The sequence below is a fragment of the Bos indicus x Bos taurus genome, chromosome 3 (assembly GCF_003369695.1).
Source record: "Bos indicus x Bos taurus breed Angus x Brahman F1 hybrid chromosome 3, Bos_hybrid_MaternalHap_v2.0, whole genome shotgun sequence".
NCBI lineage: Eukaryota > Metazoa > Chordata > Mammalia > Artiodactyla > Bovidae > Bos > Bos indicus x Bos taurus.
The window spans coordinates 84,117,255-84,134,295 of record NC_040078.1 but is presented as its reverse complement, the minus strand read 5'-3'; the positions used below and the strand labels follow the sequence as shown (position 1 = coordinate 84,134,295).

General features: G+C 37.9%; 1 protein-coding gene across 2 annotated transcripts in view; it reads right to left on the bottom strand.

Annotated features, from left to right (window-relative positions):
* Positions 1-10,210: 10,210 nt before the first annotated feature.
* The window catches only part of TM2D1 (TM2 domain containing 1), a 48,641-nt gene continuing 41,810 nt past the window's right edge, over positions 10,211-17,041 (bottom strand). Inside the window, exons 6-8 of one of the 2 annotated variants that reach the window (XR_003510345.1) lie at positions 13,886-13,972; positions 11,929-12,058; positions 10,211-10,540 (exon numbers count right to left, since the gene is read on the bottom strand). Coding sequence is in view for 1 of the 2 variants with exons in the window: in XM_027537071.1 (XP_027392872.1) it covers positions 11,948-12,058 (111 nt within the window). In the remaining variant the exon portion in view is untranslated. The remainder of the gene's footprint in view (positions 10,541-11,928; positions 12,059-13,885; positions 13,973-17,041) is intronic. The other variant, XM_027537071.1, reaches the window with a different exon arrangement.

Here is a 17,041-nt window from a genome sequence, read left to right as displayed (position 1 = left end):
GATAAAGGGGCCTAAATAGAAGTAAGCTTTTAGTACTTTTCCTCAAGGGGTAAAATGTTGTTACCAATAGATCATGATAAGTTACGTATGTGTCTTATAATATCAAGAGCAATGACTGAAGAAAATCATGCAAAGTGATGTATTCAAAAGCATTGTAAATAAAGGAAAATGGATGTTTTAAAAATTTCAACTAGTATTCAGGAGGCAAAAAGGATAAAATGAGAAATGAAGGGAGAAAACAAGTAACAAAAATGGCAGACATAAGCCTTAACATATGAATAATTAAGTTAAATGCAAATTGTCTAAATATTTTAAACAACAAAGATTAGCAAAATGGAAGAAAAGTATGATCCAACAATATGCAGTCTATTAATAACACACTTTGAACATAATAACTGACTGCTATTGCTGCTGCTAAGTCACTTCAGTCATGTCCGACTCTGTGCGACCCCGTAGACGGCAGCCCATCAGGCTCCCCCGTCCCTGGGATCCTCCAGGCAAGAACACTGGAGTGGGTTGCCATTTCCTTCTCCAATGCATGAAAGTGAAAAGTGAAAGTGAAGTCGCTCAGTCGTGTCCAACTCTAGCGACCCCATGGACTGCAGCCTACCAGGCTCCTCCGTCCATGGGATTGTCCAGGCAAGAGTACTGGAGTGGGGTGCCATTGCCTTCTCCATAATAACTGACTAGTTTCCTATTTTGCTTAGTAGCTTAGAACAACCCACATTTATAATCTTGTAGTTCTGGAGGTTATTAGTCTACAGTGGGACTTTCTGAACTAAACACAAGATATCAGCAGAGTCGCATTCCTCTGGAGGCTCTAGGGGAGAATCTCTTTCCTTCTTTTTCCAGCTTCTAGGGTCCATCTACATTCCTTGGCTCATGGCTCCTTTCACCATCTTCAAAGCCAGTGGTATAAGACTTTCAATTATCTCTCCTCTCTGACCTCTGCTTCAGTCATCTCCTCTTTGGCTCTCCTGCCTCTCTATTTCCCTTATAAGTACTTTTGTCATTGTATTAAGCCCACCCAGATAATCCAAGATAATCTTCCCATTTTAAGATCCTTACTTTAATCACATAGGCAGTCTTTATTTTCATGTAAGGTTCTGGGGATCATGACATGAACATCTTTGGGGGCCTATTATTCTGCTTCTCATAGGTCTCCAGGCAAAATACAGGCAGACAAATGATCCTTTCACAAATATAGGCTCATATAAGAAAGCTATAACCTGATGTGTCATTAGATACTCCTATGGCTAAATCCTTCCTAAGGACCAGTGTTCCCTGGGTACATAAACAGTGGACAATTCCAGATTCCACTGTTTCTTGGGGAAAGGCTACTATGCCTTCCAGCTCTGGTTTTTATTGATCCAGGGTTTGGGTGGGATTGGACCTGCAAATGGCAGGTTTTATTACAGGCAACAGAAGCAAGCAGGGGTTAATATACCTAAAGTGAATGGACAGAGATGGGGAAAATATGAAAAAGATGATTGTCAGATATTCCTAAAGACTCTATGGAAAATTCCAGTGTGGGAAAAAGTCCATAAGAATTTATATTGAGCAACAGCAAAACAATAAACAAACAAGTCAAATAAAACCATATATATATATATACACACACAACTGAGAACATGAAATAACTCACTTTAGGAAACCACAAACTATTCTTTCCACAGGAGATGAATATGGGAGTTAGCGAGGCAAAGCAGGTCATGTTGACCTCTCAGAGCGAACTATGTCTGAACTCTGCTTTAAGGAAAATGAATACTTTTCATAGTCGGTGAAGAGTATTATGGAAGTTCAAGGCTAGACATCAATAACAAATCATTAGACTCTTGTAACTTTGTTTCTTCTTTTTTGATTAGACAAAAAAAAGAGCCTAGGAATTCCCAGTGGTCCAGAGGTTAGCTCTCTGCACTTTCACTGCCAAAAGTTTGGGTTCAGTCTCTGATGGGAGGACTAAGATCCCACAAGCAGCGTGGCCAAAACCAACCAAACAAAAACCTCCAGTAGCACAGTTATAAGAGATCTATGCCCAACTATCTACTCACACAGGATTAATAAGGATTTAGAATGGTGTAGTGATTAGAACAGGCAATGGGCTTAGGAGTCAGACTTGGTTTCAAGTTTGCTAACAGTGTAAAGACTGTCATTTAATCTCTCTAACCCTTAGTCTCATTATGCATAAAATAAGGATAAATGATAGTTACTGACCTTGCAAAAGTGTTAAGTACTACATGAGCTAAGAAATACAAAATCTAAAAACAATCTATCATTTTCTAAGGGCAATCTTTCCCTGGTGGCTCAGATGGTAAAGAATCTGCCTGTAATGCAGGGAACCAGGGTTTGATCCCTGGAATCATTTATTAAATATATATATGCACCATACACTGTGAAATACACTATTTTATTTAACCATACAACAATCATATGAGGAAGATAATATCTGCATTTTAAGAATAAGGACACTAACATTCTAAGTTTACTCATAATATGTGGCAGATTTATTTGATCCTAAAGACTATGAGCTTAAAACATTACCCTACCTAGCCACTGATAAAGTTGGATGGTGGGTAGATAGTGAAAAGGTTGAATCAGAAACTAGCCTGAGTTGTGCAGAGAAGCACAACATTTAGCTAAAACTTCCTGTTAACATCTTAGAGGCAAACAGTGTATCACTGCTGTTGTTTAGCCGCCAAGTTATCTGTCTCTTTTGCAATCCCATGCACTGTAGCCCACCAGGTTCCTCTGTCCATGAGATTCCCCAGGCGAGAATACTGCATAGGTTGCCATTTCCTTCTCCAGGGGATCTACCTGACCCAGGGATTGAACCTGCATCTCCTGCATTGGCAGGTGGATTCTTTACCACTGAGCCACCAGGGAAGCCCAAGTAATCTATATCTATACATAAAAGACCTTTATCACTGGACAGGAAGCTAACTGGCCTGCCTTACAAGGTGACCACGAGGACTAAGGCAATCAGGTCAGGAAGGTACATAATGACACATGATAATATGACACATATTAGGTGATTTAGTAGACCACTCCCAAGCCCTCCTTCCTATTCTTTCTAATAACCTGCTGATTGGTCTGAGAACTCCCTCCAGTAATCACCCATTCCTAGGTAAGAATTTAATGTTTATAAAATTCTTACACTGTGCCAGGCATTGTTCTAAGCCCTGGGATCATTAAAGACTTCAATAAGTCAGCATAGGCTCATTTCTTCACCCCACTTCCCCGACTCCCCCGCCACCCGAGACAAGAGTTAGGGTTGGAACCATGTTTGGATGACAGCTCCTAATGTTTGACAGAAAACAAAACTCTGTAAAGCAATTATCCTTCAGTTAAAAAATAAAGACAAAACAAAACAAAATACTCTAGAAGGTTATTTAATCTCAGATTAATTTATATCCAGTTAACCCCTTCTAGAGTTCCCAGTCACTCAAAAACCATTTTGGGAAACTTCCCTAGTGGCCCAGTGGCTAAGACTCCACACTCCCAATGCAGGCGGGCCTGGGTTTGATCCCTGGTCATGGAACTAGATCCCACATGCTGCAAATAAGAGCTCACACGCCACAGCTGAAACATCCTGGCTGCAGCTACTAAGACTCGGCGCAGCCAAATAAATGAAGAAAAAAGTAAATATTAAACAAAGCATTTTTTGAGCACCTCGTATATTCTACGAACTGTTCTAAGCACTAAGAACACAGTACTATATGAAGCAAAGTCCCTGTCCTCACCAAGCTTACATTTGAGTAGGAGAAAGAGAGACTACATAAACATATGTAATTTCCTGTAGCAATAAATGCTGTGAAGAGAATGAAGCAGAATCAGGATTCAGAGAGGGACCAGTGGAGGGCTGGGGCAGTGTTTTCGAAAGGATGGTCAGGGACAATACTTGAGCAGACACCTGAATGAGTGAGGCACCAAGTCAGGCAAAAACCTGAAAAAGAGCACTCCAGGCAAAGGAAAGAGTCAGGATGAAAATCTTGAGGTGGGGAACCTGTTTGGCACATTTGAAGGACAGGAGAACTGGAGCAGGATTGGAGATTTGGGAGAAAAGCAACACCTTCTGGATTTGCTTTCATCATTTGGCTGTTGGTGTGAAGAATATATAGTAGGAAGCAGGAGCAGAAGGGACACACAGTAGGTCAATAAATAGCGGAGAATTAATAAACAATGAATTCATTTTTTGAACACCTTTTTCAAGACTTGCTGCACTTAATTTATATGATGTCTCAGACCACTCAATCATAATCCTATAAAGAAGACATGCCGTTCCTCCTAATGTTTCTTGTGCTACAATAGTACATGAATTTCACAATTCCAATAAGTCTTTAAATTTTGAGGTATGTCTGAAAATCAAAGATGGGACCATGAGCCTCTATAATCATACTCTCTTAAATATAAAATTAGCTCACATGATTAAAAGTTCAAACACTACACACTTTCTAAAGTGTTCTGGTAAAACAACGTTTTTCTTTGGCATATGCAGTCCAAATAGCTCTAACCTTAATCATTTTTCAAGTCTTAATCTCCACATGCTTGGCATATTCTGATAACATTGACAGGTTAAAAGCAACATTCTGTTGTATGCACAGCGATTGCTTGCAATTAACCTTAATTTAGGCTGAAAGTAGACTGAACAGCTGCTTCATAGCAACATTTCTAAATTTATTAGATAAATATCTTCAGAGAACTTCAGATTAAAAAGCAACAAAAACAAAATCTGCAACACTGCAGCCTTCTCTTAGTCAGGAGAGTCTTGAAGCAATGCACAGGCCAGTAAGACTACTTTCCTGAGAAAAGAGGCATTTGGGGCCCTTATTGCACAGAGTAGCTACAGATAATGATAACTGGAGATAAGAAAAATGTAGGTAAACAATGTTTAAAGAACACATCCCACATTTCTTCCGTAGAAGGAATTTTAAAGTCCACTGATATTTTACTGAGGGTATAACCACCGCCCCAGTGTAAGGAACCTTTGCAAATTTCAGATGGAATTCCTCAAAGTCTAATGCCATCATTCCATTCCTTTAAAATATACTTAATAAATAGTGACTATTATCTATGTCATCTTAACCTCTCAACATTAACTGGTATTATTATCCCTATTTATATGAAGACAGATGGCCTCAGAACTGTGACAGTAACGACACTAGTTGTAAAGACAGGAGACAACTCAGGCCTGATTCCAAATTCTGTGCTTTTCTCAACAAACTGTGCTGCTGGGGTGACAAACCTTTGATATCAGGTGTTAGATCTGCCTTTTTCTTTTACATGTATCTATTCTTTATTTTTTAATTTTTAAATTATTTATTTTTAATATAAATTTATTTTAATTGGAGGCTAATTACTTTACAATATTGTAGTGGTTTTTGCCATACATCAACATGAATCAGTCATGGGTGTACATCTGTTCCCCATCCTGAACCCCCCTATTCTTTAAAGTCAGAATCACATTAGAAATCAGGGTAAGTGTATCTTGAAAAGGAAGGAGAAGAGAACAAAATTTTCTTGAGCTCTTTGTTCTAATTTACCCATACAATTAGGGACTTCCTGCTGGCTCAGCGGTAAAGAATCTGCCTGCAAAGCAGGAGCTGCAAGTTCAAACCCTGAGTCAGGAAGATCCCCTGGAGAAGGAAATGGCAACCTACTCCAGTATTCTTGCCTGGGAAATCCCATGGACAGGGGAGCCTGGCAGGCTATATAGTCCATTGGGTCCCAAAAGAGTTGGACACAGCTTAGTGACTAAACAATAACAACAACACATACTATTATTTATGGTGCCAAATACATACATGCAAATAATGCATGTTTACTGTAGAAGTTTTAGAAGTTCAGATCAGCTGGAAAAAAAAAATAAATAAATAAAATTCAGCTGCAATCCAACCACCCACATGCCTCTAGTTTCATCTGACCTCAGCAACACTAAGCAGAACGTGACAGTATGGTTCTATCTAACATCTCTCCTGCTGTCACACACACATAATGAGAATTTTGGTCTAGAAAGTGCTGCCAACATCAGATGAGGCTAACAGCATCTTTGGACTTCCCTGGTAGCTCAGCTGGTAAAGAATCTGTCTGCAATGCAGGAGACCTGGGTTTGATCCCTGGGTTGGGAAGATCCCATGGAAGAGGGCATGGCAACCCACTCCAGTATTCTTGCCTGGAGAATTGCCATAGACAGAGGAGCCTGGTGGGTTACAGTCGACGGGGTCACAAAGAGTCAGACATGACTAAGTGACTAAGCACAGCACAGCACAACAGCATCTTTAGATCTCTGACAATAATCACTGCCATATCATAGTCTTAATATTCATAAAACACTTTTGTATTTGCATGATGTAAAGTTGAGAAATTTGAGTAAGTTTTTTTTTTTCTTTTTAAAAGACTCAGTATAGGGAGATAATCCCATCCTCACTGAAAACATTTAACAACATACTAAAAAAAATCTGCAGTACACAATCATTAGCAGTGTATTTCAAAGAATGAGATGATTGTTAATTATCGCATTGCAGGAGTATAGCAGTTAATAGACATGGATTTAAATCCTGATTGTACTATTTCATGACCTTGGTCAAGAGATTCAATCTTTGTGGGACTCAATTTGATGGCTTAGTGATAAAGAATCTCCCTGCCAATGCAGGAGATGCAGGAGACTTGGGTTTGATACCTGGGTTGGGGAGATCCCCTGGAGAAGGACTTGGCAATTTGCTCCAGTATCCTTTCCTGGGAAATCCCATGGACAGAAGAGCCTGGTGGGTTACAGTCTGTGGGGTTGCAAAAAGAATCTGACACAACTTAGCAGCTAAACAAAACATAGAGCTTAGAATAATATATTATATAAAGTCCTTGTAAAAGGAACTTTTAACAAAATCTTCTTGAAAATTTGATTTTAAGCCTTAATGTTTCAATAAATATTTTTCTTTAAAAACATATTTTCTAAGATAGGAAATAACATTGTTTCTTCATCAAAGACTGGCTTTAAGAGCACTGCTACCTTTACTAAGAATTAGGCTCTGTTTTAAAAGATACAGGAATGAGCACCATGATGATTAACTCAACTACAAAAACACTATTCCAGGACTCTTTTGGGTACTTGGTGCTGTACATGGTGCTGTACATAATTTTTATTCATTCCTAATCAGTAACGTTTCTCATTTTCCAAATTTACCTCCCCATCTCTCCCCTCTCAGCAGCACAGAATAAAGACCATTATGAATGAGCTTCCTATGTACTCCTTAAAAATCTTTGCCTCTCATCATGAAGAGGGCAATTAGATAATTCAGTCAACTATATGACATCCTGTGCAAAATATTAACGACAGATCTGCTACCATTCCCCAATACCCACACCCAGCTTCCTTTTTCTAGCAGCAATCCTGCTCTCAAAGTTTGGCTTTTCTTCTCCAGCCCATGGGATGTTAAGGGCAGCAATCAGCACTGGTAAGCAGTGGTCTAACTGTAGAGCAAGGGAGTGGCTGCAGAGCTCTGCAGCATTTGTCTGTAGTTAGTCTGCACAAGAATAATTAAGAGTTGACTTCGGTGTTGTTTGGGTTTGGGCTATTTTACTTCATTCTTTCTCTATTTCCCTGGTTCACTAAGACTAGATGTATGTATCAAAACTTTAATATATGATTACTTTTAAACTAAGAATAACAATTCTAGAGGAAAAAATTGGAAATGTACATTGTTCATTTATTAAAATAAGTTAAATACATAATACAGAATTACATAAATAATGATACAGACATGGCATACTCAGCAGCCATTATAAATAACTTTGTAAAAGATTATTTATTGAAATAGAAAATATTTCTAATACAAAGAAGCAAGCTACAAAACAGTATGGGTAATATTTCACTTTTGTGAAGAAAAATGAAAATACATGCATGGAAAAACTACTAGAACATACATAAAAATATTATCATTGTTAACTTTGAGCTGTGGAATAAATTCTTTTTTCTTTGTACTTTTTGGTCTTTCCCTAAAATTTCTATATTAAGGTTGTATTAACTTTGTAAATAGAAAAAAGCAAAATGGATTCTGATTTAATGAGACAAAGAAGGAAAGTGCCAGCACTCTGGGGAATATCTACATTTAAGGTATTTGAATGAGAAAGAGGATGTTAAGTCTAATATCTTAGACTTGCACTCTTTAGGAACTGATTTTTCTTTTTTTTTTTTTGCTAGTTTCTATCTATTTTAGCTTTCTGGCTGCCTATCAGTATAATAACAACCTAACTCAGCCTTAAGCATCTAGGTTAAAATATAAGAAAAAGACACAGAAATTTTTTATAAAACAAACTGTCAAAACTAATATTTCTTATAGTCTTAGAGGTCTCATGAAAAAAATGCTGGCTGTAGACATAACAGAATCTTTGAAATCTTAGCAGTCCTTTAGTTTAATACAGTGGAGGAAAGAAATCTTTCTGGGTAAAGAGGTACTTCTGGAAATTGTATTCATCTTTTCAGGCTAAAGTCGTACAATTTGTAGGACTTCTCCAGTAACTCAGTTGGTAAAGAATCCACCTGCAATGCAGGAGACCCTGGTTCGATTCCTGGGTTGGGAAGATCCCCTGGAGAAGTGACAGGTTACCCAGTGCAGTATTCTTGGGCTTCCCTGGCAGCTCAGTTGGTAAAGAATCAGCCCTCAATGTGGGAGACATGGGTTCAATCCCTGGGTTTGATCCCTGGGTTGGGAAAACCCCTGCAGAAGGGCATGGCAACCCACTCCAGTATTCTTGCCTGGAGAATTCCCATGGACAGAGGAGCCTGGGCTGGGGGCTACAGTCCATGGGGTTGCAAAGAGTGGACCACAACTGAGGACTTTCACAGTACAACTTGTAAATGCTTCTGTAGAACACTGTTTCTATAGCATTGAAAGAATCCTTCCCATTTTACTCTAGAGGGTTTAGGAGTAATCCCAGGAATGATTGAGCTAATCCATCTCACAGTTTTGGCCACTGTCCTAAGAGCAGGGTTATCAAATAAAACGTCTCATACAGAGGCCTTGACATACAATTCCTACACACACTACTAACAAATAGCCATGATAATATAGTGCTGAATAGTGTTTGAAGATCTGACTGCAGGTATTTCTCATATAATTGAACTGATGTAGCTGTGGAAACCCTACATACTTTAAAATCTGAGATGAAGTGATCCTGAAGTAAACTTCAAAGCACTGTCTGCAAGCAAAGGAATGAGGCAATACTAAAACATGGGCATCTAGCTTAACCGAGGCCAAAAATACCACTGTGAAAAAGTGAGCCCAAGGAAATACAAACTCCTAACAGCAGAGATGTTTGTGTTCTGTTCCCTGCTGCAGTCTAGAATCTAGAACAGCTCCTCCTCCATGACAGACACTCAGTATTTTTATTAATGAAAAGCCAGGGACCCCTCCTGACATATATGAGGAATTAATCCAAATTCACTTCTTGTATCAAAACTTAATAATCTCCCACCAACTGGAGAAGCTGTTACTGTATGACTAACACATTAGTGAGCTAACTGTACTATACTGTATATTTTTGAGTGAGATGAGTGATGAAAGATTATGGTTTTTACTTTTGAGAAGCCCAGATCCCAGTAATTTTGAAATTGGTATGCCTGTTACTAAAGTAAGATATGACAGTATTATGGAGACATAACATTTCATGTATTTCCATCTTCTTAAAACCCTCTGAACACAGTAAAGAAAACCAGTGCTGACGTACAAATGCTGCTTCCCCGAGACGCTGGTGCATCACCTAAGACACTTGTGCCGGCATCTGCCGGGCAGTGCTAACAGATGGAAGACATTAATCATCTGCTTGGTGTTCCCACCTTGTCCATCCAGCTTCAAATATAACCACACTGAGCTACATGAGTCAGCATCTGGTCCCTCCAAAAGTTAGTGCATCACTTCTAAAGCAAAAAGGAAAAAGTTCACACTTCAGAGCCCTGAATCACTGCCAGAAGTATCCATGGTGCATCAAAGTTTCAGACTCCCTGAAGATCTTTAGCTCCCTGGATACCAAAGTAAAGACAGATCTGAAAGCTACAAAAAAAAAAAAACAGGTAGGTGGTCATATACAGGACTGCAACCCCAAGCAATACAAATGGTATTTGTTCCCACCGTGGATTAACTGCTTTGAAGGATCAAAATACAGAAGACAGCAACATTCAACATTTAAGATGGTTTTCTTAATAAAAAAGCACTAAAAAATGTGAATAAGACAAACTTTTTATTTTTCAGAAGCGAAAAGGACAAGTGGTGACTTGCCTTTGGAAAAGACATTAATATCAGGATAATCAACTATCTATCTCATAGAGACAGCAGCCTAAGAAAGACTCTATTATCATACAGTTCTCAAATAAGTTCTATTAAATAAATCTCAGAACAATATGTTTTTAACGAAAACCAACAAAACAAAGACATCGACAACAACAAAAAATATAAAAGCATCCATAAAGTGGTATTTGAAGAAAGAAAAAGGAAAATCTGGAAGTTTTATATATTGAGAGTTCTCTATTAAAATCAAGGAGGCCCAAATCCTAAAACAGAAAAGAAAAAAAAAATGTTAAAACACAATCTTTTAAAAGAATCTAATGAGGTTTTTATAGATGCATGTTTTAATGCTTCAGTAATTCAAAACATTTTGTTTCACACTGGGAACACTTCTGTAAGTACTGCTGGAAATTATATGAACGATAACGCAGAGATATGCCTTCTCAATGGGCCCTTCAAGTTTTAAATTTGGGTCTGGAATCTCAATTAAATGTTTTTATAACAGGCTGCAGAAAATGGTACTGTTTTTTAAATTACATTTGCTTACTTTTTACACATTATAACTTTAAAACAGTCTATATACTTTAAAAAGAGAAACAACAATTTACATGTGAAAATAAGGTTATGTGAAATGACACAGTCCTTCTCATAAAGTAGTAGTAACAATTTCCAAAATGAAAATACTTAATACAAAATGAGGTAGTCATTGGGGGCTGGGGTGGGAAGTGGGGAACCACCAGGGAAGGCACAGAAGGCCTAGGTTCTAGACTCTGTTTTGTATTGATTAGCTGTCTATCTTAGTCTCAGCTTCCTTAGGTCTCAATTTCCTCCCTGGTAAGGAGAGGCAGATGGCTCGCTATGCTTTGTTTCAATTTTAAACCCAAGGGCTCTTATACTTTATAAGGAAAGATCTGTCACTGTTCAATCTTCAGGACAATAACTAGAAAGCATATCTCATAATTTTATTGGGAGAAAATAAAAAAATCTACCCCAATGGCAAAATTATACTTCATATCCTATTTATACACGAAACACAGAAAGTGAATGATTATTCTCTTCCTGGCCTCCAGAAGCTCTCTCTGAAACAGAGTCGACTGAAAATCCTAGGATTATGACTGCGCCAAAACATCCAGCCTGTGTCTCTCTGCCTTACTGAAAGCTGCTAGACAGTTCTAAGGCCGATTAATAATTTTTGTGGGCAGGACCAAACTTCAGGTTAAAATAAGTACTTGTAACAGTTTCAGGGTTGAAACTCCATCAACTTTCAGGTTTAGGAAAGAAGAAGAGAAGAATGAAGTTTAAAGATCATACTGATCCTAAGAAGGATGGACAGTAGAAAAAACATGCTTTATTATCTATAACACATACTTTCATCATAACGATTATATAAACCTTTGGGCTCTTTTTGTTTTGATGTTGTTTTTTTCTTGTGAACTTTGTCCTTTAACTATATTCACTACAAAGCAGCAATATGAATTGTGAACTGCAAGAGCTATGTGCATATACAAAAATGCTTTATAAAAAGTTAAACCTGCATTTCCTGATAAACAAAAATACAGGTTTACAACACTAGACGATCTCTTAAATCTCCCCAGGTTCTCAAATTCTCATAATTTTATACAGATAAGTAAGATTACATATATATATCACTTACTGTTTCTTTTAAACAATATTCATGGATATAACTGTGTTTTCCTAAATGTCTCATTGGTAATACTCAGTCTTGTAAGTCTGGTTCCATAGTAATCTATAATGTAACTACTTCCATCTGAAGGTCCAACAATCTAGAAGAGAAAAGTTTGCAAATTACCCATTTTACAGAAGATACTTTAAAAATATTTTGAGTTTACTTCTCTCAGGTGTTAATAAAATTACTTCAGTAGCACCAGAAATATAACTTAAACTAACTCAAGCAAAAAAAGTAATTTAGTAGTTCATGCAGCTGAAAAGGGCACTGGGGAAGCTCACAGGATTAAGAGAGCTGGGGGAACTAAGGCCTCAAGAACTGAAATGCCACACCACATGAGGCCCTTGGTTTGGCTTCCCTGCCTTTATTCCAGACACGTGTTCCCAATTGATTGCCAACTTCTAGATACATATCTTGGCAGTTTCCAACAGAATATAAAATTTTCTTCCTCAGTGTATATACATCAATTTCAGGGAAGAACTTTGACGGATGTGCCTGGTTTTTATGCCTGTTGCTGAACAAATTACTGTATCCAAGGGAATAGGATTAATATTGGCCAAGCCAGGCTCCCTCTGGGAGATGATGTAATATGACTGACAGTCCTACCAGAACCACATGGAATGGAAAAGGAAGAAATAAACTCACTCACACACACACACACAAACACACACACTCATCAAAAGAGTCTTGTCCATATAATCACATTTGTGACAATCCACTTAACATGATCTCTACAACTTATCCTTTAAGATAATAATCTTCAAACTGCAGCCTTAGGGGTACACAGGGATTTACAAAGGTATATGCAGGCCCAGATAGCTGCAAGGGAATCCATTTTGAGATCCTTAATTCACATAAATACTCTTTGTGAAAATGATCCACCTGATATCACACTAGAATAAAAGCATCATGCTAGGTCCCAAGCCCACTTCCCTTTCCCTGTGGTCCTTTCTCCAACTTGACAACAGTAAAGCATACCTCCCCCATCAAAATACACTGAGTCTCATGATGGCATATTGCCTTGAGGTACAAAAATCTCTGATATGTCAAAGAAGGGGATAATTCAAAATATTGGAGCCAGGGATGTCTTTTAATCAAGAGTCCAAAAATACTCTCTGTTACTTGTTTAAAAGATGCATCCCTAGTAAAATTTGACTTTTTTTTAGCTTACAAATTATTTGCTAATATCTGTAACATGTTTATGCTATTTTGATCAAATTATATATAAATAATTACATTAAGTGGGTATTTTAAATTCTATGCTATTTGTGTTCTGTGGATACATTTTAAAACGAATGTAACAGTTTTATTTAAATATGTCAATATTTGCAAACTAGAAATGATATTCTTTGCAACTTTTTAAGCTTATGATGGAAAACTGAAAATGTCAACTTGAAACATGTGAGGATAGGGGTTTTCTTAAGAAAAAAATTCTTTTAGGGGTTATGCAACCAGAGTTTAAAGAACACTACTATAGAGCATTCATCATTTTAAAGATAAATTTGGTTTTAAAGGCTATTCAACAAATAGTTAATTCCTACAGTCCAGGCACCATGCTAGACATTATACACAGAACAGTGAATAAGACAATCTGCCAACAGGGAGTTTATTCTAGTGAACTATAAATGTTAGTATTCAAATAATACCAGATACCTTGCTAGGTGCTATCATGTACTTGAACTTCCTCCAAAGATCAAATTGCTTTGTCTTGACATTTATGAATGTGATTAATGAATTTACATAAAAATTAAAAGATTTTCAATGGCAAAGTCACAGAGGAAACTAGTATGTATATTAAGCAAAGAAAGAAAGGAATGGGTGACTAGAATTTACAACGTTTTGAGACTCTACAAAAGAAACAAAGAAAAAGGAAAGCCTAGCAAGTAGAAATAGGTTAAATCACGTGGTTAAAAACTGGCCTAACCTGGAACATGTGCGTAGATTGGAACAAGGCCTTTGCCCTATTATCTTTTTCTTCCTATGCCATCTCCTCTGACACTCTCACTTACTTCTGTCAAAAAAAAAAAAAAGATTTCAAAAGTTGAAAATAAGGAAAAAAGATGATTGGATAGCCTTTTACTATCATGCATTTCTAATAAGTCCGCCCACGGCTCACTTGACTTTCTCAGGAAATATAACTATTTAACTAAAAACTGATTAGGGCCTAGATGTTTTACAGTCTTGGCAAGTTAGCAGTTAACACATAGAAGAATGATATGATATTGTCTTGGTCTTTTGTTCCCCCTGTCCTGTAGATAAGTTAGCCCTAAAGATTACAGTTTTATTACCTGGTAATACATGGTCCAATTTTGTATATAATTTAGCAATCTTATTATAGTATTTCTTTCCCTTCAAACTTTGTAATTCTGGCTCCTCAACAACTGGTTCTATTGTGGTAGATCCTCTTTCCACAGATTTGATTCAGCCTGGGCATGTAATCAATCACCGGTGAGATGATAATCTATGAGACAAGTTCAATGGGAGGCTTATCTGCTTTTAAGAAGGTGTGTGTGAGGAAAAAGGTGTTTTTCCACCTCTGAAAGTAACGATACAAGAAGTGATCCTAATCAATGGAACTGAAGATAGCAAAGGGAAGGAAGGAAGAATGGAAGAAAAGAGGGAGAGAAGGAAGGGAAGGAGGGAATAAAGGATTTGGGTCTTTAAGTTCTAAATTAACAAATCTTAGAACTACCAAATCTCCCGATTCTTGGTATAGAAGATGTACGGCCATCTGTTCACTGACAACAAAGTATGAACCCTAAAATTATGCTTATTTGCCTGCTAAGAAATAGCCTGAAGCCAAATTCTACTTCATGAAGTATTTCTGTCTGATAAACTGGGGCAGATTTCTGAAGTCTATGGGGAGAAGAAAGACCACTTAACAATTAATGGACCAGTAGGTTGCTACAGGTCTTCATCTTCCAAGAGGGGAATCAGGAGGGCCACTCTGCTGTGAAAAGCTATTCTATACAAAGAGGTGTTAACGTATCTTGTGTGAGAAGCCCTAACGCCACAAGAAAGCAACTTCATATCCTTCTATATGAGCTTCCTGAGGCTACTACAACAAATAACCACAAAGTCAGTGGATTAAAACAATAGACACTTACTCTCACAGTTCTGGGCCCCTTAGGTCTAAAATCAAGGTATCAGTAAAGCCACATGCCCTGCAGAGACTGTGGGGGAGAATCCATTCTAAGGCACCCCTTGGCATTGCTTGGCTTGTGGCCATATCACCCTGATCTCTTGGGGTGAAGGTCTTCACATCACCTTCTTTACTGTGTGTGTGTCTGTGTTTTTTCTACTGTCCTCCTATAAGGACACATGTCATTGGATAATGACATGTGTCAATGACACGTCATTATCTGGCCCATCCAGATAATCTAAAATAATCTCTTCATATCAAGATACTTAATTTAATCACATCTGCAGAGACCCTTTTTTCCAAATAAGACAATATTCACAGGTTCCGGGGATTTGATACAGGCATCTTTCATCTTATCACACCCCTATTCTATGAAGATTGCTGGTGGTGGTTTGGAGGAATTGGGTGAAATTTAATTTCTTCTTTCCTGTCATTTCTGATTGTTTTCAACCATGAAATTTTATTTGCAGCTTAAATGCAAAAAAGAAAACCTTTGAATTGTTTACTTAAAGAAGTAGGCTTTTCGATAGGTGGAAAGTCTATAGCAAGAAGAGTAAGTCAGAAAACTCTAGAAGTTCACATGAAAGTCAAGAATGTTAAGCAGTGATCACTAAATTTCCTGTTTTTCTGTTCTTAATCTTTCATCTCCACTATCAGTTCAGTCGCTCAATCGTGTCCGACTCTTTGCGACTCCATGAACCGCAGCACGCCAGGCCTCCCTGTCCATCACCAACTCCCGGAGTCTACCCAAACCCGTGTCCATCGAGTCAATGATGCCATCCAACCATCTCATCCTCTGTCGTCCCCTTCTCCTCCTGCCCTCAATCTGTCCCAGCATCAGGGTCTTTTCCAATGAGTCAGCTCTTCGCATCAAGTGGCCAAAGTATTAGAGTTTCAGCTTTAACATCAGTCCTTCCAATGAATACCCAGGACTGATCTCCTTCAGGATAGACTGGTTGGATCTCCTTGCAGTCCAAGGGACTCTCAAGAGTCTTCTCCAACACCACAGTTCAAAAGCATCAATTCTTCGGTGCTCAACTTTCTTTATAGTCCAACTCTCACATCCATACATCTCCACTATAATTCTCCATAATCCTAGTCGCCCACCCATAGGTACCCACACAAATAATGGGCATATATTTAACTTGGTATATGACTTGGATATTTATTCTTGAAAAACATTTTATTTTCTTTGGATATCCATTTTTAATTATCCAAATGATACTGTTGTAGATCTTGTTCAATTTCAAACAATTTTCACAGTACACTAAGATGTTAGGACATTTCCATGGTAGCTGTATGTACAACAGGTAAGTGCTTGTAGCTGCTGCCTGGTGTTACAGAGGATATATCCATATATCCATTCTCCACATCTAGGTTAATTCTAACTTCCTCCTACCACAAACAGTACTACAACAGTTGTCCCCTGTCCCTGGTGGAGAGAAGGATGAACATTTGGGGGTAAATAAGTACCTCTTTATATATACATTAGTTATTTGGGTGATTTTGTGAATCACCTTTAGTTTACTGGGCTCATTTAACTATTAAATTCCCTATTATCTTATTGATTTGCATATTTCACATATAAATTCCTATTGTTAGCGTCCCCAGTGGCTCAAGCAGTAAAGAATCCGCCTGCAATGCAGAAGATGTAGGAGACCTGGGTTTGACCCCTGGGTCAGGAAGATCCCGGGAAGGAGGAAATGGCAACCCACTCCAGTATTCTTGCCTGGAGAATCCCATGAAAAAAGGAGCCTGGAAGGCTATAGTCCATAGGGTCGCAAAGAGTCAGACATGACTGAGCAACTGAGCCCACATCCCCCACAGTGTTCTTTAACTCAGCCTATTAACTGTTATTTGGTCAGTCCATGGTATCCTTTTTAGAAATGATTAAAATTTCTTAATTTTAATGTATCAAATTAAATAATTTTTTTCTTT